We start from the raw sequence: 24,081 nt of genomic DNA, 5'->3' as shown, positions 1-24,081 counted from the left end.
TACAGTCTGTGCCAGAGCCGGTGGTGGGAGGCGGGGATAGTGCTGGGCAGACTTATACGGTCTGTGCCCTGAAGAGGACAGATACAAATCAAGGTAAGGTATACACAAAAAGTAGCACATATGAGTTTATCTTGTTGGGCAGACTGGATGGACCGTGCAGGTCTTTTTCTGCCGTCATCTACTATGTTAATGCTGTTTCTTTAGAGATTTCCAAGAACAACAGGTCCTTCGTCCAGGCAGAGACTCAATGAGCTCCAAGACAGCTGCTATGCAAGTGACAGACAAAGCAAAGGACTCAGACCCTCCATCCCGGTATCTCTCCTTCTCCCTGGTTTTCACGCCTCCCCCCCCCCAGTCCAGCAGCTCTTTTCATTTCGTTTCTGACACCCCCAACCCAGCACGTTCCTCCTTAATAACTTTGAAGTCAGTCAGTCACCGACCCGTCTCCACCCATTTTCCTTTCCAGGCGCCCCGCCCCCTCTGACGTAACTTCCCCCGCCCTACAGGAAACAGGAAGGAAGTGGCGTCAGAGGGGGCGGGGCAAGGAGTAGGAGGACCGGCGTCACCTGAGTCGGCGGTGGCGCGTGGCTTTAGGCATGAGTTGGAAGGTAGGTGGTAGTAAAAGAGTGTGAGGTTGGGGGTCGCTCAAAGCGCGTCACTTGGTGTCTGTGTAAACCGGGGAGGGAGGGAGTAGCTATGGCTGAGGAGGGGGCGGTGGGTCAGCGGGGCTTGAGAGGCAGCTACGGTACTGTCACCGCTGGGGGAGGGGAGTCTGTTCACACAGGTTGCAGCTGTAGGCTGTGGCCATTGCGACTGGGTAGATTGGTAATGGGGGGGGGGGGGCAATGGAGAGCTGAGCTTTGCAGCCTTTGGGGGCCGGTGCCAGAGTGGCAGCAGCAGCTGTAGCTTTTCCACCATTACTCCAGCAACCACAGCCTAAAGCCTCACTCCATTGCCTGCAGAACTGGGTTGAGAACCCCTGGTATATAGACTCTAAAGAGGGGCTCTCAACTGACTCCTCAAGACACACCCAGCCAGTCAGGTTCTTAGATATCCACAATGAATATGCACGAAATAAATGTGCATACACTACCTCCATCATATTCATAACATAGTAGATGACAGCAGAAAAAGACCTGCACGGTCCATCCAGTCTGCCCAACAAGATAACTCATGTTTGCTGCTTTTTGTGTATACCCTACTTTGATTTGTACCTGTGCTCTTCAGGGCACAGACCGTATAAGTCTGCCCAGCACTATCCTCACCTCCCAACCACCAGCCCCACCTCCCAACCACCGGCTCCGGCACAGACCGTATAAGTCTGCCCAGCACTATCCCCGCCTCCCAACCACCAGTCCCGCTGCCCACCACCGGCCCTGGCACAGACCGTACAAGTCTGTCCAGCACTATCCCCGCCTCCCGATCCTGACTAAGCTCCTGAGGATCCATTCCTTCGGCACAGGATTCCTTTATGCTTATCCCACGCATGTTTGAATTCCGTTACTGTTTTCATTTCCACCACCTCCCATGGGAGGGCATTCCAAGCATCCACTACTCTCTCCGTGAAAAAATACTTCCTGACATTTTTCTTGAGTCTGCCCCCCTTCAATCTCATTTCATGTCCTCTCGTTCTACCACCTTCCCATCTCCGGAAAAGGTTCGTTTGCAGATTAATACCTTTCAAATATTTGAACGTCTGTATCATATCACCCCTGTTTCTCCTTTCCTCCAGAGTATACATGTTTAGTTCAGCAAGTCTCTCCTCATACGTCTTGTAACGCAAATCCCATACCATTCTCGTAGCTTTTCTTTGCACCGCTTCAATTCTTTTTACATCCTTAACAAGATACGGTCTCCAAAACTGAACACAATACTCCAGGTGGGGCCTCACCAACGACTTATACAGGGGCATCAACACCCCCTTTCTTCTGCTGGTCACACCTCTCTCTATACAGCCTAACAACCTTCTAGCTACGGCCACCGCCTTGTCACACTGTTTCGTCGCCTTCAAATCCTCAGATACTATCACCCCAAGATCCCTTTCTCCGCCCGTACCTATCAGACTCTCCCCGCCTAACACATACGTCTCCCGTGGATTTCTATTCCCTAAGTGCATCACTTTGCATTTCTTCGCATTGAATTTTAATTGCCAAACCTTAGACCATTCTTCTAGTTTCCTCAGATCTTTTTTCATGTTTTCCAGTCTCTCCGTGGTGTCCACTCTGTTACAGATCTTAGTATCATCCGCAAATAGGCAAACTTTACCTTCTAACCCTTCGGCAATGTCACTCACAAATATATTGAACAGAATCGGCCCCAGCACCGATCCCTGAGGCACTCCACTATTCACCTTTCCTTCCTCCGAGCGAATTCCATTCACCACCACCCTCTGGCGTCTGTCCGTCAACCAGTTCCTAATCCAGTTCACCACTTCAGGTCCTATCTTCAGCCCCTCCAGTTTATTTAAGAGCCTCCTGTGGGGAACTGTGTCAAAAGCTTTGCTGAAATCTAAGTAGATTACGTCCATAGCTCGTCCCTGATTCAATTCTCCTGTCACCCAATCAAAGAATGAGATTCGTTTGGCACGATTTCCCTTTGGTAAAGCCATGTTGTCTCGGATCTTGCAACTTATTGGCTTCCAGAAAATTCACTATCCTTTCCTTCAGCATCGCTTCCATTACTTTTCCAATAACTGAAGTGAGGCTTACTGGCCTGTAGTTTCCAGCTTCCCTATCACCACTTTTGTGAAGAGGGACCACCTCCGCCGTTCTCCAATCCCTCGGAACCTTTCCCGTCTGCAAGGATATATTAAACAAATCTTTAAGAGGACCCGCCAAAACCTCTCTGAGCTCCCTCAATATCCTGGGGTGGGTCCCGTCCGGTCCATTCATTGTGGATATTGTTTATTGTAAAAAGTCTTACACTCTGCATTATCTCAAAAAATTCTAAGCAGATTATAAAATTGCATACATAATAAAAATAATACAAAAAATCAAACTGATGTCAGTAATCAATTAAAACATCAAATACAAGCAACATTTTAAATTATCATCTAAACCAGTGGTTCCCAAACCTGGTCCTGGAGGCACCCGCCTAGCCAGTCATGTTTTCAGGATATCCACAATGAATATTCATGAGAGAGATTTGCATGCAGTGGAGACAGTGCATGCATATCTCTCATGAATAGTAATTATGGATATCCTGAAAACTTGACTGGCTAGGGTGCCTCCAAAGCAGGTTTGGGAACCACTGATATAAACATTACAACCAAAGGATCCATACCTGAACATAGGTAATAAACCAACAAACTTAAACAACCCTTAACCATCAGTTAGGTCTGTGACTGAAAACTGACTGGCTGGATTCTCTAGAAGCTGGTTGAGTGGAAGGGGACAAAGGGTAGGGTAAATGGAGTTCATTCTGAGGAAATGCACATTACCAGTGGTTGTGTGCCATGGTTCATGGTAAGGTTTACATCTTTGCAGATGATGCCAGAATATGGAAAAAGATAGGCACCCTTGATGGTGTAGCTAGCATGAGAAAGGTTCTAGTGAAGCTTGAAAAGTGGTCCAGAATTTGCCAGCTATGATTTAATGCTAAAAAAAAATGCAGGATTGTGTATTTGGGCTACAAAAGCCCAAAGGAGAATAAAGACCGACCGAAACCAAATCCGCGCTCAGTTTCGGATGGAACTGTAACCGAAACTGGCCTTCCTCTCACCACCACCACTGCAAGTCAGCCTCCCCCACTTCCCTCGGGCTTGCCACCACTCTGCCTTCCTCACCCCCCTCCCCCCCCCCCGGTAGGCCCTGCCTTGGTGGTCTAATGGTGTCTTCAGGGCAGGAGCATCCTGAGCTGCTTCTGCATAATGGTGGCCGCCACTTCCCGACGCAGCCTTGTGAGATTGTAGTGGGAGGTCGCTGCTGCCATTTTGTAATTGGGAATGGTCTGAGCAGCTTTCTGCTTGGGCCATTCACAATTTCAAAATTGCGTCTGCGGAAGACTCAGCTGCTATTCTTACAGCACAGCAGATGAGGGTAGGAGCAACTCAGGATTCTCCTGTCCTGAAGACACCACTAGACCAGGGCCTTTACAAGGTAGGTCTGGTGGTGGGGAGGGAGGTTGGCTTCTGGGGACGGTGGTACATTTTCAGGTTTCCACTGAAAATGCACAGGCATTTAAAGGAGTGGTACATAGGGAGTGAAATACTTCTGTGCATGAAAGAAAAGCAAGACTTGGGTGTCATCGTGTCTAATGATCTAAAGGTTACAAACAAGTAGAAAAGGTGATGACAAAAGCCAGAAAGATGCTTGGGTATGTAGGGAGAGGAATAGCCAGCAGGAAAAAGGAGGTGAAGTCTCTGTTGAGACCCTATATGGCCTATCAAGTCTGTCTCTGCATATTATCAACTACCCCTCCTGTCCCTGAGAGATCCTATGTGCTTGTCCCATCCTTCTGTGAATTCTATCTTTATCTCCACCACCTCCACTGGGAGGTTCTGCCACACATTAATCATCCTTTCCGTAACATTCTACATAAGAACAGAAGAATAGCCATACTGGGTCAGACCAATGGTCCATCTAGCACAGTCAAAAGCATCTGACAGCGAGATTCCTTGCTACAAATCTCAAGAGTAAATAGTGGCTTTCTCCATGTCTGTTTTAAGAACAGATTATGGACATTTCCTCCAAGAACCTGTCCAAACCCAGATATGCTAACTGCTGTTACCACATCTTCCAAGCTGTTGTGAAAGGGTGCTACATGTGCGATGGTCAAATGCCACAACAGCTCTTCACAATATAGATCTGTGAGTACTAGTGATTTCTGAGGCGATTCTGGGTTAAAATGCAGCCGGCATAGCGTGGGATGTGGTAACAGCAGTCTGCACATCTAGGTTTAAAAAAGGTTTGGACAGGTTCCTGGAGGAAAACCCATAGTCTGTTATTGAGTTGGACATGGGGGAAGCCACTGCTTGCTCCTGGATTGATAGCATGGAATGTTGCTAGTGATTGGGTACTTGTGACCTGGATTGGCCACTGTTTGAAGCAGGATACTGGGCTAGATAGACCATTGCTCTAATCCAGTATGGCTATTCTTATGTTCTTATGCTTTTTATGAGCTGCTGGGAACTTGTGACGCAACTGGCCGTTTGTCAAAAACAGGATGCTGAGCTCTGTGTGGACCTTGATCTAACTTAACATAACTTGTGTTCATATTCATATCTTAAGAGAATTCTGATTGATTAGGCATGACCTCCCCTTTCTAAATTTATGCTGTATGTAAACACTAGTAAAAAAAAAAGCCCGTTTCTCATTGAAATGAAACATGCGCTAGCAAGGTAATCACCTGCCTTTAATGTTTTTAAGGGAAGTTCCAGGGTCCCTCCCTCCCTCCCAGTTCCAGGGTTTCTCGCACCCTCCCTCCTTCCAGTTCCAGGGTCGTCATACCTCCCTCCCTCCCAGTTCCAGGGTCGTCATCCTTCCTTCCCTCCCAGTTCCAGGGTCGTCATCCCTCCCTCTGAGTTCCAGAGTCGTCGTCCCTCCCTCCGAGTTCCAGGGTCATTGTCCCCCCCCCTTCCAGTTCTAGGCCCCCTCCCTCCCTCCCTCCAAATTTTAAAAGTCATGCTGACTTACCTCGTCGGGGTTACGGCGGCCGGCAGCAGCGGTAAAAAACGTGCAGGCTCGGCACTTCAGTTTTCCCTTCTCTGTCTCTCAGCTCTGGTCCCGCCCTCATTTCCTGTTTCTGCAAGGGCGGGACCAGAGCTGAGAGACAGAGAAGGGAAAACTGATGTAAGTGCCAAGCCTGCACGCTTTTTACCGCTGCTGCCGGCCGCTGTAACCCCGACGAGGTAAGTCAGGATGACTTTTAAAATTTGGAGGGAGGGGGCCTAGAACTGGAAGGGAGGGAGGGACGATGACCCTGGAACTCTCTCCTTTTTACCCATACTGTGCCCTCTTAACCTAGCCCCATCTCCCCAGGTCTCATATCCTCTCACCACCAAAATAGTCTCCAGTAACACTGTAAAATAGCCCAATATCTTTATTAGTAAGCTCATAATTTCACCGTACAGCATGATATCAAGATAATAGTCACTTTATTGACTAAGGTAGGCCTGTTACCAATTTTGTCTTGTTTGAGGGCATTTTAATTTGGCAAGTTGCAGTATCTGATAGCATTCCAGGCTTCTTGCTGGCCTGGTACCTGCAGGAGCCCTGATCATTGAATTTTGGCTGAAAATTGTCATCCAAAACTAGTCAACGGAGAAGTGTTACTGCAGGAAATCTGAGCTCCCTTTAGGCTCTGCAGATTGCTAAACTAAAATCTTTTAAACTTGAGGCCCTAATATAGAGCGTTGTGCAATCTGATTGTCCGTGATTAAAGAAATGAACGTGAATTAATTGCAGTTCATGAGGTCTGCAAAGTGGAGAATGGAGATTGAGAGGCCCTTTCACAAAGGTGCTCTAGCGTTTTTAGTGTACGCTAAAAATAAGCACGTGCTAAACGTTAGAGATCTCATATGTGCTAAAAACATTACAGTGCCTTTGTAAAAGACCCCCTGAGTTAGTACTGAGCCAAAGAGTGAGTTCCAAAAAGCAACAAGGCAGACGATCCGCAAACTCCAATGTGGAAACAGAGCAGATCAGTAGTAGATACAAACAAATCTTTATTGTAGAGTTTCATTCTAGTGCAGTGCCTAACACAGGCCGTGTTTCACCCAGAAGGGCTGTGTCAGGAGCTATATTGTAATCTTCACCGCTAAAAAAACGAGTGTTCTATTTACTATTTTCCACCTTACGAAATTAATGACCAAATGAATATGGCACCATATTAGTTAATGAACCAACACAATCACTACTCCAAAGTCGAAGTTGTTCTCCAGGAAATAACAGTATGCTCTCACACACCTCAGTGATGCTGGTTTTTTTAACTACTATGGTGCCACATTCATTTGGTCATTAATTTCGTAAGGTGGAAAATAGTAAATAGAACACTCGTTTTTTTTAACGGTGAAGATTACAATAAAGCCCCTGACGCAGCCCTTCTGGGCGAAACACGGCCTGTGTTGGGCATTGCACTAGGTTGAAACTCTTCAATAAAGATTTGTTTGTATTTATCACTGATCTGTTTGTGTCCCCAAAGAGTAAGTTTGCATGACTGGTAGCAAATCTGGTAATAGTAGGGGTGAAGAGAGCTGGTTGGATTTGGTTAATTAAGGATGAGTCCTGTGCAGACTGCTTTGGGAAAGAAAGCAGCAGCGAGATTTGGAATTAACTGAGAAAAGAATTCTCTAAGACTACACTGGATTTGAGAGTAGTGCAGTGGTTCCCAAACCTGGTCCTGGAGGCACCGCAGTCAGTCACAATGAATATTCATGAGAGAGATTTGCATTAACTATCTCATCAATATTCATTGTGGATATACTGAAAACCTGACTGGCTGGGATGCCTACAGGACCAGATTTGGGAACCCCTGGAGCAGTGTATGTAAAGACTTACTAATGTTTTGTTACCCTTTTCTTGTTCACTGTCAGCATAATGACAAAACTTGAAGGGCTAGAGTTTTGGAGAAGCACCCTGAAAGGTGCTCGCTATGTGGTGGCTCCAATGGTCGATCAGAGTGAGCTGGCCTGGAGGTTACTCAGCCGTCGCCATGGAGCCCAGCTGTGTTATACCCCAATGCTACATGCTCAAGTCTTCGTCAGAGATGCCAACTACCGCAAGGAGAATTTGTACTGCGAAATGTGTCCTGAAGACCGACCCTTGATTGTGCAGGTAAAATCCCGGCATATCATCCAATCCTATGCCAAGTAGTGGTGGTCTTTTGAGAAGGCTTGCATGACATTTACACACGCAAGTAGCAATTTTAGAAAATTGGATGTGGACTGACTTGGTTTGAGCAGAACCACAAAGTATAAATATATTTCTGATTTTACAATGCATGTATTCTTTAAAAAAAATAAGTACATGCTTACTTTAAAGTATCTGACAGATGTTAAGTGTCAACTAACAGCTTGTTTGGACATGGAAATTTCACCAGTGATAAAGGAAGCAATTGTGCTTAATCTCTGGTGTTAACTTACTTCAAAATTTCATAAATAAATTTTGTCATGTTGCTGTTCTTGAAGATCCAATTTGTATTTTCTGTGGTTCTGTAGATATTTTCCAAAAGGCCTCGTTTGGTGAGCTTTTTGTAAAATACCTTGCTAATTGTAAATTACACTTAGATTGTGAGAAATTGCAGGCTTGGGAGACTGTAACACTGGGCATCCAAATGGCAGATGAAATTAAGTGTGAACAAGTGCAATATGATGCACATAGGGAAGACTATTTCAAATTATAGTTAACACGGTTCATCACCAAGGAAAAGAATCTAGGTGTCATCATGGACAGTTTGTTGACACCTTCTAATTGTTGTGCAGTGGTGGCAAAAAGCAAAGAACATATTTGGAATTATTAGTAAAGGAATAGAGAATAAAAGAATATAATGTCTCTATTGCTTCATAGTGTAATCGCACCATGAGTATTGTTTACAGTTCTGATTACCACATCTCAAAAAAAGACATAGCAGAATTAGGAAACATACAGAGAAGGGCGATCAAATTGATTAAGGGGATGGAACAACTTTCATAGGGCAAAAGGCTTGAGATGTAGGGGCTCCTCAGTTTGGTAAAGAGGAAACTGAGGTCTATAAAATTGGGAGTAGATCGGATAAATACGAATTGAGTTGGGTGTTTGTGTGGGGTGGTGGGAGAGAGCTGGCTGACTGTGCTGTGCTGTGAGGGGTAGTGAGAAGAAGAGAGCTGGATGTTTGTGTGCCAAGGGAAGGGAGAGGGAGAGAGAACTGGGTGTATAAATACCAGGGGTGCAACAGGAGGGGAGAGTGCCAAATATCTGTGTGCTGGGGTGGTATGTGTAGGTGGAGGAGAGAGAAAGCTGGAGAAATGTATGGAGGGATTCATTTATTGGGGTGGTCAGTGGGAGACTGCGACCGAGGAGGGAGGGTATATGCCAAAAGGGTCATGGATTTGATATAATGTCTTTCGTTGGTGCAACCAAAGCAGTTTACATTTATTATATTCAGGTGCTTTCTCTGTCCCTGAGGTGCTCACAGTCTTTGTACCTGGGGCAATGGAAGGTTAAGTGACTTGCCTAGAGTTACAAGGAACTACCGTGACATTAATCCTATGAGGGTGGTGGTCACTGAGAAAGTGCTATGAATGTGTGTTCCAGATGAGGAAGGGGTGAGAGAAAGCAATTAGTAGAGTGAGAGCTGTGGGGGGGGGGGGGGCAGTTGAGAGAGAGCTAGGGGTATGTGAGAGAGCAAGGGGGTCTGAGACAGAGCTACGAGGATTTGTATGTGTGCACCAGGAGCAGGGATGACAAGAGAATTATGGGAAGGCCTTGGTGGGGGTCAATGAGATAGAGAAAGTAAGTTTGGCAAGGCAGCCCATATGGAGCCTTGTTGATCAGGAGGAAATTTGAAGCTCTGGCAGCAGCAAATATGGCCTATAAGGAGCTCAGGAGGAGAATCTCCAGCAGCCCTGTGGGTAGGATCAATTTAAAATTTTAAAGAGTGGAGGAGATATCATGGGACGCCATGAAGCCGAGTAAATGTTAGACGCTTCTGTTCTTAGACCTGACCAACTCGTTGCAGTTTTACATCATGACTTCATAACTTAATCCAGTATACGTGAGAGCAGTATGTCTGATACGTGGCAATCTATTCACAAGTGTGATGAACAGCTATAATGACATGAAAACCAGCGAGGAAGGACAACGAGACAGTAAGATGTCAGATCAAGTGAGCCCTTTGTGGATGGTGGAGGTAACCGCTGAAGTAGTTAAGGCAATTGAGCTGACTTTGGAAAATAAATTTCAGTGGATAATGGATGAAATGGAATCATGAAATACGTTTATTAAAAGCGTAATATACCACCTTAGCTGCAGTGCAGGACAAGGCGGTTTACGGAAAATAAAATAATAACACAAAATGAAGAAAGAAATGCCAGTAAATGACAGGAAAGCAATCAATCATTCCAAAACAATCAAAGAAATAGGAGAGAAACAGCTGCTTAAGTACAATAAAATATATCTAAAAATGCAGCAACAGAAACAAGACAACAGAAAATAGCCACTTGGACAGCCTAAGCCGAAACTTCCATTCAGCAGCACATTTCATGGACTTAATGGAGGAGCATCATAAAAGGGATGGGTCAGGAAAACACACAATTGATAATGTGCCTTGTAGAGTTGGAGAGCAAAATAGACGATTTTGAAAACCGAACCCTCAATAACAATCTGAGACTGATGGGGAATCGCAGAGTCCATGACTGAACCAAAACGGGGTAGTTTGTAGCTTCAGAGTTTGGTGCGGTCCTTGGGGATACAGGTCAGCACCGCACGTAGACGTCAACAGTAACACACAAGTGGTAAGATTTTGCCTTCTCATTTTTTTATATTGTTTTTATTGGGAAAAGGATATCAGATACAGCACCAGTACCCAGCAAAATCATGTTACAATGTCACCATAACTAAGTAACAACCATGTAAGCATCATAATTTTTTATGTATAGGAGAATTCCCCCCCACCAAAAGAGCTGGTTTAACCATTGTACGAGGTGAGGCTATGCCTAAGGGTGCCAAAATACCCAGCCTCTGACCTCACCTGGTCTACAGGTTAAGCTTTTCCTCCCCTCTTCGGCCCAGTCTCTCCCCTTCTCTTTTTCCCCCCTTTCTGCGACGGTCCTCTAAAGTTTATGTCTGTTGCTACTACTACTACTACTATTTAGCATTTCTATAGCGCTACAAGGCATACGCAGCGCTGTACAAACATAGAAGAAAGACAGTCCCTGCTCAAAGAGCTTACAATCTAATAGACAAAAAATAAATAAAGTAAGCAAATCAAATCAATTAATGTGAACGGGAAGGAAGAGAGGAGGGTAGGTGGAGGCGAGTGGTTACAAGTGGTTACGAGTCAAAAGCAATGTTAAAGAGGTGGGTTTTCAGTCTAGATTTAAAGGTGGCCAAGGATGGGGCAAGACGTAGGGGCTCAGGAAGTTTATTCCAGGCGTAGGGTGCAGCGAGATAGAAGGCGCGAAGTCTGGAGTTGGCAGTAGTGGAGAAGGGAACAGATAAGAAGGATTTATCCATGGAGCGGAGTGCACGGGAAGGGGTGTAGGGAAGGACGAGTGTGGAGAGATACTGGGGAGCAGCAGAGTGAATACATTTATAGGTTAGTAGAAGAAGTTTGAACAGGATGCGAAAACGGATAGGGAGCCAGTGAAGGGTCTTGAGGAGAGGGGTAGTATGAGTAAAGCGACCCTGGCGGAAGATGATACGGGCAGCAGAGTTTTGAACCGACTGGAGAGGGGAGAGGTGACTAAGTGGGAGGCCAGCAAGAAGCAGATTGCAGTAGTCTAAACGAGAGGTGACAAGGGTGTGGATGAGGGTTTTGGTAGAGTGCTCGGAAAGAAAGGGGCGGATTTTACGGATGTTGTAAAGAAAGAAACGACAGGTCTTGGCAGTCTGCTGGATATGAGCAGAGAAGGAGAGAGAAGAGTCAAAGATGACCCCAAGGTTTCGAGCTGAGGAGACAGGGAGAATGAGAGAGCCATCAACAGAAATAGAAAACGGGGGGAGCGGGGAGGTGGGTTTGGGGGGGAAAATGAGAAGCTCGGTTTTGGTCATATTTAATTTCAGGTGGCGTTGAGACATCCAGGCAGCAGTGTCAGACAAGCACGCTGAAACTTTGGTTTGGATGCAAGGTGAGATATCAGGGGTAGAAAGGTAGATTTGGGAGTCATCAGCATAGAGGTGGTAGGAAAAGCCATGGGATGAGATTAATGAACCAAGGGAAGAAGTGTAGATAGAAAAGAGGAGGGGACCAAGAACAGAACCCTGAGGTACACCGACAGGCAGAGGGATAGAAGTAGAAGAGGATCCACCAGAGTGAACACTAAAGGTGCGGAGGGAGAGGTAGGAAGAGAACCAGGAAAGGACAGAGCCCTGGAATCCAAATGAGGACAGGGTATCGAGAAGTATGCTGTGATCGACAGTGTCAAAAGCAGCGGAAAGATCAAGAAGAATGAGGATGGAATATTGACCTCTGGATTTAGCCAGTAATAGGTCATTGGAGACTGTCTGCCTGTGGTAGCAGCAGGAGGCTCAACCCCTGGAGCTTCCCACTAATCCAGAACCTGTGGAGTAGTTGTGTCTATCAACCAGCAGGTGGAGATAGAGAACTGAAAACTGAACTGAGACATATAAATCTTAGCATCCAGTCCTGCTCATCAGTGATTTTCTTTCCTTTTTTTTTATTTAATAACTAGTAAAAAAGGCCCGTTTCTGACATAAATGAAACGGGCGCTAGCAAGGTTTTCCTCGGAGTGTGTATGTTTGGGAGAGTGTATGTGAGAGTGACTGTTTGAGAGTCAGAGTGAAAGTGTGAGTGGAATCCATGCTCCTCTGTCACCTGGCCCCTCCATTCATCCCTATCCAGCAATTCCGCTCTCTCCCTGAGGCCTGCCCTGCAATCCATATGCATCCATGGCCATCTGTCCCCTTCATTCATCCCTATCCAGCAATTCCCCTGTCCCTGAGTCCTGCCCTTCCAATCCATGCCCATCCATGCTCCTTTGTCACCTGGCCCCTCCATTCATCCCTATCCAGCAATTCCCCTCTCTCCCTGAGGCCTGCCCTGCAATCCATATCCATCCATGGCCATCTGTCCCCTCCATTCATCCCTATCCAGCAATTCCCCTCTCTCCCTGAGTCCTGCCCTCCCAATCCATGCCCATCCATGCTCCTCTGTCCCCTGCCCCCTCCATTCATCCCTTTCCAGTAATTGCCCTCTCTCCCTGAGCCCTGCCCTCCCAATCCATGGCCATCCCCAATCCATGGCCATCCATGCTCCTCTGTCCCCTGCCGCCTCCATTCATCCTTTTCCAGCAAGTCCCCTGTCTCCCTTCCATGACCCCCCCCTCGCATCCATGCTCCTCTCTCTCCCATGTCCCAGCCTGGCCCGCCCTCTTCTCCCTCCCCCCCCCCTTCGCATCCATGCTGTCGTTTCTCCCCTGCCCTCCCGCTCCCATTGTTGTACTTTAGTGGCCACCCTCTTCTCTCCCCCCAACATGGGTGTTTTTTTTTTTTTCTTGTTTTTAAATTTACCTCCGTGGCGGTTCCGGCAGCGAAGCGTCAGGGAAGGAGGCGGTGCTCCCGACGTGTAGGTTTCCCTTCGCTGTGTTCCGCCTTCTTTTGACGTCATCCTTGACGTCAGAAGAAGGCGGAACACAGCGAAGGGAAGGCTAGACGTCGAGAGCGCCGCCTCCTTCCCTGACGCTTCGCTGCCGAGCGATGCGATTGGTTGAGTGTCATTGCTCCGCCCTCGACGTCATCACGTTTGACGCGTGGGCGGGGCAGACACAGTGCGATCTCACCCCCTTCACTTAGAATGTTGGCTAACAGAGGCTTCATTAGAACGTTGGAGGTGCGTTTTATATAGAGAGATGTTTCAACAAGTACATTCAAGGCACTATTTCAAGTAACCAATACAGCACATTATAGGGGGGAAAAATTTTTGGAATGCCCATTTCCCTGCCCATAACCAATGCCCCTTTTCAACTGAGTGCATTAGAATTTAGGCACAGTTTATTACAGAATATGGTTAGTGAGCTGTGCACGTAAATTCTAATTATTGCCAATTAGTGCTCATTATTGCTTGTTAGATACTGTTATCAACACTGATTAGCTTGTTAAATCAGTCAAGTTACGCGTGTTATGGAATATGCTTAGAATTCAGTGCGGAACGCTAGGCGAGCTATATAGAGTCCAGCAGAAAGTGTGTCAAACATCATTGTTTCACAATAAAGACTTTTGACACCTACAAGCTTGCTATCCTCATCTTTGATCATCTCACTTTGCTTTCTTGTTGAATCTGGAGTATAAATCATAAGAGACTGATGGTAGTTTCTAGGTAGTTGGTTCTCAGGTCAGTACTCAAGACAGGATACCCAACGTGAATGTGCCTGAGAGAGATCTGCATGCAGTGGAAGTAGTGCATGCAAATGTATCTCATGCATATTTATTGTGGATATCCTGAAAACCTGACTGCTTGGAGATGTGCCAAGGACTTGGTTGAGATCCCCTGTTCTATACTTTATTTATTTATAACATTTTAACATTATACCAAGTATCCACTTGTATAGAAAAGTGACTTGTTTTAATAATGAAATAAAAATATTTCAATAATAATTAAAGCAAGAAATATTTATCACTCAAGTCCCCATTATTGGAACCAAGACTTACATTGGAGAAATACAGTGAAATTGGCAACTAACGCGTTACAGACTGGATTACCCAATCCCATAAAGAGCTTAATATGATTATTTACTCTTCCGCCACCCTTTTAGCAACCAGAAAAGCTGAAAGGTGTGAAGGCTCAAAGAACACTTATTTAGTGGACTTGTATCTAATGATGCATTTACAAGGATAACGTAAAAAGAACTCCTGGCTTCAATAACAAAAATTGCCTATGACGATGTTGGTTATCTCTAGCAGCAGTTTTTCTTTATTTTTAAAGTACTACATCCTTATTAACTACAATTTATCAGGGGCCAAAGCATCTGAAACCAATATAGTAGTCGCCGTGGCTTCTTCTGAATCTGAAGAGTCCAACACTGCAGAAATATCCAAAGCTGTCTGAGGTTGCCCCTCCACCTTTCCAGATATATAATACACTTGTGAAAATGGAGGATGCTTACCCTCAGAAATGCCTAAAATCTCTATCAAGTATCATTTCATTTCAGCATCCTGTTTCCAATCCAGGTCACAAGTACGTGGCAAGATCCCAAAAAAGTACAATACATTTTATGCTGCTTATTCTAGAAATAAGCAGTGGATTTTCCCCAAGTCCATTTTAATAATGGTCTATGGACTTTTCCTTTAGGAAGCCATCCAAACCTTTTTTAAACCCAGCTAAGCTATCTGCCTTTACCACATTCTCTGGCAACGAATTCCAGAGTTTAATTACACGTTGAGTGAAGAAACAATTTCTCCGATTTGTTTTAAATTTACTACTTTGTAGCTTCATTGCATGCCCCCTAGTCTTAGTATTTTTGGAAAGAGTAAACAAGCAATTCACTTCTACCCGTTCCCCTCTTACAGACCTCTATCATATCTTCCCTCAGCTGTCTTTTCTCCAAGCTGAAGAGCCCTAGCCACTTCAGTCTGTCCTCATAGGGAAGTCATCCCAACCCCTTTGTCATTTTCATCACCCTGCTCTGGTACCAGCATGTTTTTCATTATGCTTACTTCTCTGTATCCAGGCTTGGTACACCAATCCAGGAATACTCGAGCAATGGGTACAGTCTCTCTGGATCCATTGGCTAGCACTACCTCTTCAGTTCTCCCTGGTAGAATAGCATCTTCCGGCACTAGCTCTGGTCGTAACAAAGTCATGCTAGATCCAGTGTCCACAAGCCCATCTACCCGAGTCTGGTTCACAGTTACTGGAGTGCTGTAGTGTTGTGGAAATCCATCTGCATCCTTGCTTGATGAATGGCCAATAACTTTTTGTGCTGCGCCAACTGTGTGGGTCTCCTTCGTTGTACTGGAGCCACCCACGAAAGCTGCCAGCTTAGGTTCTGGAACATTCTTTAGTGCAAGCTTGGGATTATCTGGGCAGTCCACTTTGAAATGTCCTGATTCCCACACTGGAAACGAGGATGTTCATGCCTAAAGTCTTCAGATTTTTGGGGAACACTGGAGAGTTTGCTGACAGTCTCTGAGGGTGCAGGGATATTTGGCTTAGGGCCCTGTCTACCCTTAGATACTGGCTGCTGCGGATAGGGACAGCTTCTATTTGCCAACCAGTTTCAGTTAGCCATGAAGATGTCATCCAACTCAGCCGCCTTCTCTTGAGTATGGGACTGATGATCTTGAACATGTTTCCTCACCTCTGGACGATAACACTGAAGAAACTGCTCCAGAACCATCAGGTTTTGTCAGTCTTTCAGGGTTTTAACTTCTGCTCCACTGAGCCACCGCTGATGCTATCTTAGCTGAATCACAAACTCACTATTTATTTATTTGTTATGTTTGTAGCCCACATTTTCCCACCTATTTGCAGGCTCAGTGTGGCTTACATAGTGCCAGAGATACGATTGCAGACTCCGGTGTAAACAAATACAGAGTGATGTGGAGAGAAGATAAAGTTCATGTGGTATTGCCACGTGAGATATGGTAGAGTTCATGTAGGATATCCACATAGGGCGTCATACACGGAAGAATTGTGTTGTGTCCATGTCGTATTTTGGTTTTGTTGCGTTGTAGCAGTCAGGCATTTATGTTGGGTTGGTAGGGTATGCCTTTTTCAACTGATAAGTTTTTAGTGTTCTCCGGAAGTGTAGGTGGTCATACGTGGTTTTCATGCATTCCACAGTTGTGTGCTTATGTAGGAAAAACTGGATGCTTAAGTTGATTTGTATTTGAGTCCTTTGCAGCTTGGGTAGTGCAGGTTTAGGTACGTTCGTGATGATTTTGAAGTATTTCTAGTTAGTAGGTCCTTCAGGTCTGTCTTGTATCCCGGGTCTTCACCGTAGAGGGTTTTGTGAACCATTGTGCAGATTTTGAAAGTAATACGTTCTTTGATTGGAAGCCAGTGTTGTTTTTCACAGAGGGGTTTTGCGCTATCATATCGGGTTTTACCGAAGATGAGTCTGGCTGCCGTGTTCTGAGCGGTCTGCAGTTTCTTTAATGTTTGTTCTTTACATCCCGCATAGATTCCATTGCAGTAATCTTTGTGACTTAGTACCATTGATTGTATCTGGTTGCAAAATGTATCCCTTGGGAAGAAGTGTTTCACTCGTTTGAGTTTCCACATTGAGTATAACATTTTCTTGGTTGTGGATGTCACTTGTTTTTCTAGTGTTAGGTTGCAGTCTATTATGACGCTGAGGATCTTCAGGCTGTCTGAGATAGGGAGGGTGTGGTCTGGGGTGTTAATGATTGTGGGGTAATCCATGTTGTGTTGGGATGAGACATTGAGGCAGTTTGTTTTTTCTTTATTGAGTTTTAGTTGAAAAGCGTGTGCCCAGGAGTCCATGATGTTCAGGTTGTTTTGATTTCATTGGTATTGAACAGTGGAACAAAATGGTGGCATTTGGCAAACAGTAACAAGTAACAGAAAAATGGATTGATTAGAAAACTAACTAAACATTTATATACTGTTTAAACAGTACCTGGGAAGATCAGGACATATAATTGTTCACAGAACCTTTGCAAAGAGATCTGTCTCCCTCTTCTTCCAGGCTAAGTCAAGCGACAGCCATCCACTTTGGGGTAATTTTCAAAACTCCAGGCCAATTAGAGCACAGAACAGTCAAATTTCAAATAAAAACTGGTTACATCACTGCAAGGCACTTCCTATTATCTGTGTGCCAAATAAAAGAAAGAGGTGTCAGTCCTGTGTAACAGCTTTAAGCATATATTTGAGCCTGCAAATAGGTGGGAAAATGTGGGATACAAATGCAACAAATAAATAAACATGCACCATCTGCTGGCCAAATGGAGAAATACACTTCAGACATATTTAAGACAGGAAAATATCCAATACATTGTACAGGCTTAAAACAAACTGTTTCTTCACAATCACCATGAATTTTTTTCTTATTTGTGTTAGAAGGGTTGTTGTTTTTGTGCCCCAAATGTGTTTTATTCTACACTTTTCTTACCTAAATCTCATCTGCCATTTCCCTGCCTGATTACTTAAGCTCACTATGCCTGTCTGTAAAATCATTGAGTCCTGTTGTTTATTTGGAGCATATGAAGAGCTTGATGTCGTCTGTGAACTAGAAATTTTGCTGATCACTCATTCAGCTTTGAAATAAGAGTGGTCCCTTGCGGATTCTACTTCTCACATTATGCCTTTTGGAACTGACGTTATGTCAGTCTAAAAGGTCTGTATTTTCCTGGTTGTGATTTGGTGCCTTTTGAATTTAGGTGCTACATCCGTTCTCTAGAGAAGCCTGCTTCTCTTTAATTCACTCCTGCAATTTGAAGTACCCTTCTTATAAAGTTATCCTGTAGGGTGTGAAGATTTCACTGTCTGTGTAAAACGATCTGTGAAATTGTTCCTTGTCACAATAATTCTCTGTTGTGAGTAACATTGCAGTGTATTTGAACCTGGAGCTGCAGGTCTGGGAATGGGTCAGTGGGTGATTTGTGTCACTGTTCATTCCATTCCTTTTCTATCTGTGTTTTTTTTAGTTTTGTGCAAATGACCCAGAAGTGTTTCTTCAGGCAGCGCTTTTATCGCAGGATTATTGTGATGCCATCGACTTGAACTTGGGCTGCCCACAAATGATTGCGAAGAGGGGTAAGCAGGGCATTTGGGGTGGAAAGATAAGAGGTAAACATGGAAATATAGAGCAAAGAATAATTAGGTGAGGTATCAGTAATAACTAGAAGTTCTAATGGCAGCATAGGTCATTGTGTAGCTGTGTCTGTGTGGCAGACCGCAAGTGCAGAAATGGTTAACAGCCAAGAATTGTGGATTGGCAGGCTATACATTTTTTTAACTAATTGGAAGTCCTGTCAGAAGCACAGGTGTTCCTGTAACTAGATGTTCCTCATGTTGATCAAATCAATGCATAGAAAGACTAGAAAGAACTAACAGGCCATATGTTCAGGTAATTGTTTTGCTAGGGTTGGTGACAGCATGGAGATGGAAATAGGAAGAGAAGTGCCGGGTGTGAACTTAAAAAGAGATCTTCATGCTCAGCTTCTCAAGAAGATGGAGTATAGTTGAAGAAACTGACAAAAGCTATCCTACATGTCAGCTCTGTGGCTGACAACTGGGGCATAACCTCATAGTATGGACAGGAATAAACTGGGCAGTCTGGTAGGCTTTTTTGGCATCATGTATTATGTTGGCTGAGGAAGAGGGAAAAGGACATATTACAAAGTGTAAACAGGATTCTTTGGGTTCCTCAACAGACCAGTCCAGAACCTGTGGGATATGCCCTCCTACCAGAGGATAGAGACAGAGAAAATAGTCCTGTGTACTTTGCCCAGTAAAGACACCATATAGCATCAAATCTTCACTATTTCTGTTCCTCCGGTGGATGATGATGAGTGGACTGTGTAGCTTCTGGACTGATGACTTGGACAGCACCTGACCCAGTTGGAGAACTATGATTCAGTTGAGTAGGGCAGGGGCGTATCTGTGTGGGGCCTCAGGGGCCTGGGCCCCCGCAGATTTCGCCCTGGACCCCCCTACCGCTGCCAACCCTCCCCCTCCGTTGCTGTCATCTACCTTCGCTGGCGGGGGACCCCAACCCCCGCCAGCCGAGGTCCGCGTCCTCCTGCCACTGCCGGCTGCCTTTAAAAGAATTCCGTCAGCTGGCGGGGGACCCCCAACCCCCGCCAGCCAAGCCAAGGTCCTTTCATTTCTTCCACTAAAGCTGGCGCCGAAAGTTTCTTCTGAGTCTGACGTCACTGCACGTTGTACGTGCAGGACGTCAGACTCAGAAACAGAAACTCTGGCCCTGGCCCCCCCCTACCGCCGCAGTTCAGATACGCCCCTGGAGTAGGGGATACCTCTTTGAAGCTCTTGAGCTCCAAAAAATAAAAAATATAAAAGAGAAATTTGGTGAGGTTCAACTTGGAGGAGTCTGAGATACTAACCCCTGCCCCTCTCCTCTTGCTGGCTCCTTCTTCTGAGAGAACTTTTCACCCACACCAGAGTTGGGGCAGGACTATCATGAACAGCCAGTTCCAAGGGAGCTTGGATTTTGAGCCAAGAGCCTTCACTGGTGGGGAGCACCATTCTTCAGTGGTACTTCGGCCAAAGCTACCTGTTACTTTTTCCTTATGCTCACTTTCAAAAAGCTTGTTTATCAACAACATGTCAACAGGAGTAGTATTAGTATAACATCTCAAGAGAAAAAAAGAACATTGGTCCATCGCTTTATCATTCAATTTACTGAAGATTTGAGGCTGCATGGCACAGTACTTTTTTCTCTGTCTCCATCCACTGATGGGCAGGCATGAGTCACAGGTTCTGGACTGGTCTTATGGGACTAAAGGAAAGAAAATTAGCAGGTAAGTCTTAATTTCTCTATCGGGGTGACTGGGTAAAGAGTAAGTGGAGCATCTGGAGGAACAAGATAAGAAATAACTTCAGCAACGTTAATTGTCCTAGTGTTTTTTGGATGGAATTGTCCAGGTGGGAACTGACCTAGAACTATTTTTCTGCGTTCCAGGTTTCGGTGAATTGACCTCTTAATAGTTATCCGTGGGCTGTAATTTCAGTGTTAGCAAAACGTTTTCCCAAGTTACCCATGTTGCGTAGTAGAACATTTGTATTTATTTCCATTTTATATAACATTTTCAGCAGGTAAAGGTGAGTCTACCTTCACCTTTGCAGTCACACTTTGATCTGATTCAGCTTCTCTGCAGGTCACTATGGAGCCTTTCTGCAAGAAGAATGGGATCTACTGGAGAAAATGAGTAAGTGCTCTGCAGACATTCTTCCTTTACTGAATAGGAGGCAGCAGTAAACAGCTACTTACAGTAAGATGTCCTGCTGGGCCAAATAAAAAAAGAAAATGAAAACCGCTTAGGTCTGGGCAGTATATTAACACTGAAAATAAATAAGTAAAATGACAGCACTTGGAAAATCTGAATAACATTCAGTGTAACAGGGAGCAGGAGGTAGCCAGAGTACATGATGACAGCAATATCAAAAGCTCTCTTAAAATGTTCTGCCCTGTATGCACAGGGTCAGCCACGTACAGGACAAGTGGGTGAGACCAGAGGTGGGGATGCCATTGGAAGCAACAAGGTAAATAGTTTTGCATTTCCAAAAATATGCATATCCACAGGAAAAGGAGATGCAAATCTTTACAGGCAGTTCTCAAATGAAAAGTGCAAAGTCTGCATAGAGAAGCAGCCACGCAATTTGTAAATCATTTTTCATAACTTATGTTCTGAAGAATGAAAACAAGTACAAGCAGGAAAGATAGTCTTCCACGGGAATATCAGACAGCGCAACACGATAGTGGAAGAAGCCAACCACAATTCCCAAATAGTTCACAGGAGTCGACAAACTGAATCCAACCCAGGGGCCGTGTTTCAGCATCCAAGGCTTTCGTCAGGGGTTCTTAGACAAAATAGAAATTTCAGTCAATTAACATTAAAAAATAAAATACAATAATTGAAGTAATAAAAATTATTAATATGATGGAAATGTAAAAAATAGAACAGAAGATAAAAACATACAAATGTAAAATATAATCTACAAAAATAAGTATAAAAGTATATAATGTGATGTGCATGAGAAGTGTATAATATGATGTACCTTCTGAGCCAGTGAGATTGCCATAGAATATGCGTAAATAAAAGCTGAAAACAGAAATAAGAATAGAAACACATATATCAACATGAACAAGCTGTTTAACCTATGTGCTCTCTGGTTTAAGATCACTTGAGAATTTTGGTTGGCTCCTTCCACACTTGTGTTGTGCTGTCTGAAGAATGAAAAGGCAGATAAAAAGTATTTAAATGAAGTTAAACTCTGCCACTCTACTGTAATGTGTCTTTTTTCTTCTTCAGTCCGTCTCGCTCACAAAAAGCTGTCTGTTCCCATTACATGCAAAATCCGGGTTTTCACAGAAATCGAGAAAACTATTAAATATGCAAAGTTGCTGGAAAGTGCTGGCTGTCAGGTAAGGAGGCAACTAGCTGCCATCTCATTCAATTCAGGACCCCCAGCACCTGCTTCTACCATCCCATTTACTGTCGGAAACTGGAACCTACCACAGTTGCTCCTTTGACTGCAGAGCCTAACACTAAGTGACATTTAGAGGCTCATTTTCAAAGCACGTAGAACTTTGTAAGTCTATATGCTTTGAAAATGAGCACCTTAATCTGTTTGCATGCACACTAGCGTTCCTTCCAGTTGAAATGCAGGTCTTCTCAGCATTATAGCTTTGCAAGATGAGACTGTTCTGCTTTTGGAGATCTTTCTAGTCTTTTAAGGAGCATTTCGTAAGGCATGGTCTGTTATAAACTGCTCAGGTGTATACACATGTAAAAAGTACATGCTTTTATGCAATAAACGCGTGTTGATGTCCTTGGAGACATAATTTGAATGGTGTTAATTTTTTGCATCGGGATTTGTGCATTATCGGACTTTGCTCTGGGTGTCTTTAAAAAAACGGCATATATTTGGACATTTTTATAGGTGCCTTATTGTAGAATTCCACCTCCCCCACTCTCCAGTGGAAATTTATCCCGAATGTCCCTGGTACCATAGCATAGATGAAATTGATTTGTTTAGAGTATTAAGGTGCCAGGGGAACTGATCTAGAAGTGGCATATTCAAAGGCAAATGTATGTGGTGATCATTATTTCCCTGTATTGTATCCTAGTTACTCACAGTCCATGGACGTACCAAAGAACAAAAGGGACCCCTGACTGGTGTGGCCTCCTGGGAGCACATAAAGGCAGTTAGGTGAGAGTTTCTGATACGTACAGGAAGTGTGTCTGCATGCACCCTAATAGAAAGGCAGAGCATGTGCTGATTCTTATATGCAGACATGCGTGTTCAGACGTCGTGATCATGTCATTTCAAAAGTGAATATTTATTAGATTTGTGCTTTTGCTTGGCCGTATCACCGGCACTAATTTAATTGTGTGAGTCTCCTCTTCATGCTTACAGGAATTCAGTCAGCATTCCCGTGTTTGCAAATGGAAACATCCAGCATTTGGGTGATGTGGAGCAGTGCTTTCAGGAGACTGGAGTGCATGGTGTGATGAGTGCAGGTACAGTGATGCATTCTGGAAACATGAAGGAGCTGATTTCTAGAACTGGAAATGTGAAGAGAGAGAAAATGAGCTCACCCCAGTTCAGAGACCATAACAATCGAAGAGCTTGGTTCCAAAACCTGTTAAGTACGTTTTGTTTCCAAAAATGGCTTCATATTGGAAACAGACTGCCTTAATAGGTAGTGATAGGATGCATTGAATTCATACCAAAAATCATTTGTAAGGTATATGATATTCTGTGAAAAACTTTTCTTATGTTCACTAGAATTCTTGAAAATAAAAATACTCATTTATCCAGAAAACAGCTATTGTTAGATGTTGAATTATGAAAGATTTTGAATACTGGAAGATTTCTAGATGGGCCTGTGGCCTGTAGAAGGAACTGCTCTCGAAGGGTTTTAGTATATGCCCCCATTTTTTATAGCAAGATGTTGACATTCTAAGTTAAGTCTGCTTCCTCTACAGAGAAGGTTTTCCCAAAGAAATCTCAATCCTGCTAGAGCTAAAGAACAAAAGAACTGCCATACTGGGTCAGACCAAAGGTCCAGCTAGCCCAGGATCCTGTTTTCATCAATGGAATTGCTTTTTCCAGGAATTTGTCCTAACCTTGCTTTTTTTAAGCTCAGTTATGGTAACTGCTTTTACCACATGCTCTGACAACAAGTTCCAGAGCTTAACCATGTGACGAATGAAAAAGTATTTTCTCTGATTTGTTTTAAATGTAATACTGTGTAGCCTAGTGTTTGTACTTTTAGAAAAAGAAATAGACAGTTAGTTTGCATTTACCCATTCCACTCCACTCAGGATTTTATAGGTCTCTATCGTATCACTCCTCAGCCGTCTCTTTTCCAAACTAAACTGCCCCAACCTCCCTAGCCTTTTCTCATATGTCATTCCAGTCTCTTAATTGTTTTGGTTGCCCTTCTGTGTATCATTTCTAATTCCGTTATATGTTCTTTGAGATGTAGTGACCAGAATTGCACACAATACTCAAGGTCCAGTCGCACCATGGAGCAATACAGAAGCATTTTGATATTCTTTGTTTTATTTTTTTTTTCCTAATGTATTTTTTGCTTTTTTGGCTGCTGCTGTCATACACTGAGCAGAAGATTTCAATAGGTTTCTTTCTACTGGGTTTCTGTGGGCTCTGCTGTGACTGTGGATACAACAAACATTCCTCACGTTTCAATCCCACCCCCTCTTTCTATTTGAATTATATTTCTACCTTCTTTCCCATTGTACCATGTCCTGTCTT

General features: G+C 44.2%; 1 protein-coding gene across 1 annotated transcript in view; it reads left to right on the top strand.

Annotated features, from left to right (window-relative positions):
* The first annotated feature begins 537 nt into the window (after positions 1-537).
* Positions 538-24,081, top strand: part of DUS1L (dihydrouridine synthase 1 like) — a 58,333-nt gene continuing 34,789 nt past the window's right edge. The window contains exons 1-7 of the mRNA XM_030205191.1: positions 538-608; positions 7,532-7,772; positions 18,264-18,372; positions 20,457-20,507; positions 21,612-21,724; positions 22,430-22,512; positions 22,720-22,823. Of these exons, the coding sequence (XP_030061051.1) occupies positions 7,536-7,772; positions 18,264-18,372; positions 20,457-20,507; positions 21,612-21,724; positions 22,430-22,512; positions 22,720-22,823 (697 nt within the window). The 5' untranslated portion in view covers positions 538-608; positions 7,532-7,535. The remainder of the gene's footprint in view (positions 609-7,531; positions 7,773-18,263; positions 18,373-20,456; positions 20,508-21,611; positions 21,725-22,429; positions 22,513-22,719; positions 22,824-24,081) is intronic.

Source organism: Microcaecilia unicolor, chromosome 6 (genome assembly GCF_901765095.1).
Source record: "Microcaecilia unicolor chromosome 6, aMicUni1.1, whole genome shotgun sequence".
NCBI classification, from domain to species: Eukaryota; Metazoa; Chordata; class Amphibia; order Gymnophiona; family Siphonopidae; genus Microcaecilia; species Microcaecilia unicolor.
Note: the sequence above shows the minus strand (reverse complement) of the source record. Positions and strands in the feature narration are given on the sequence as shown.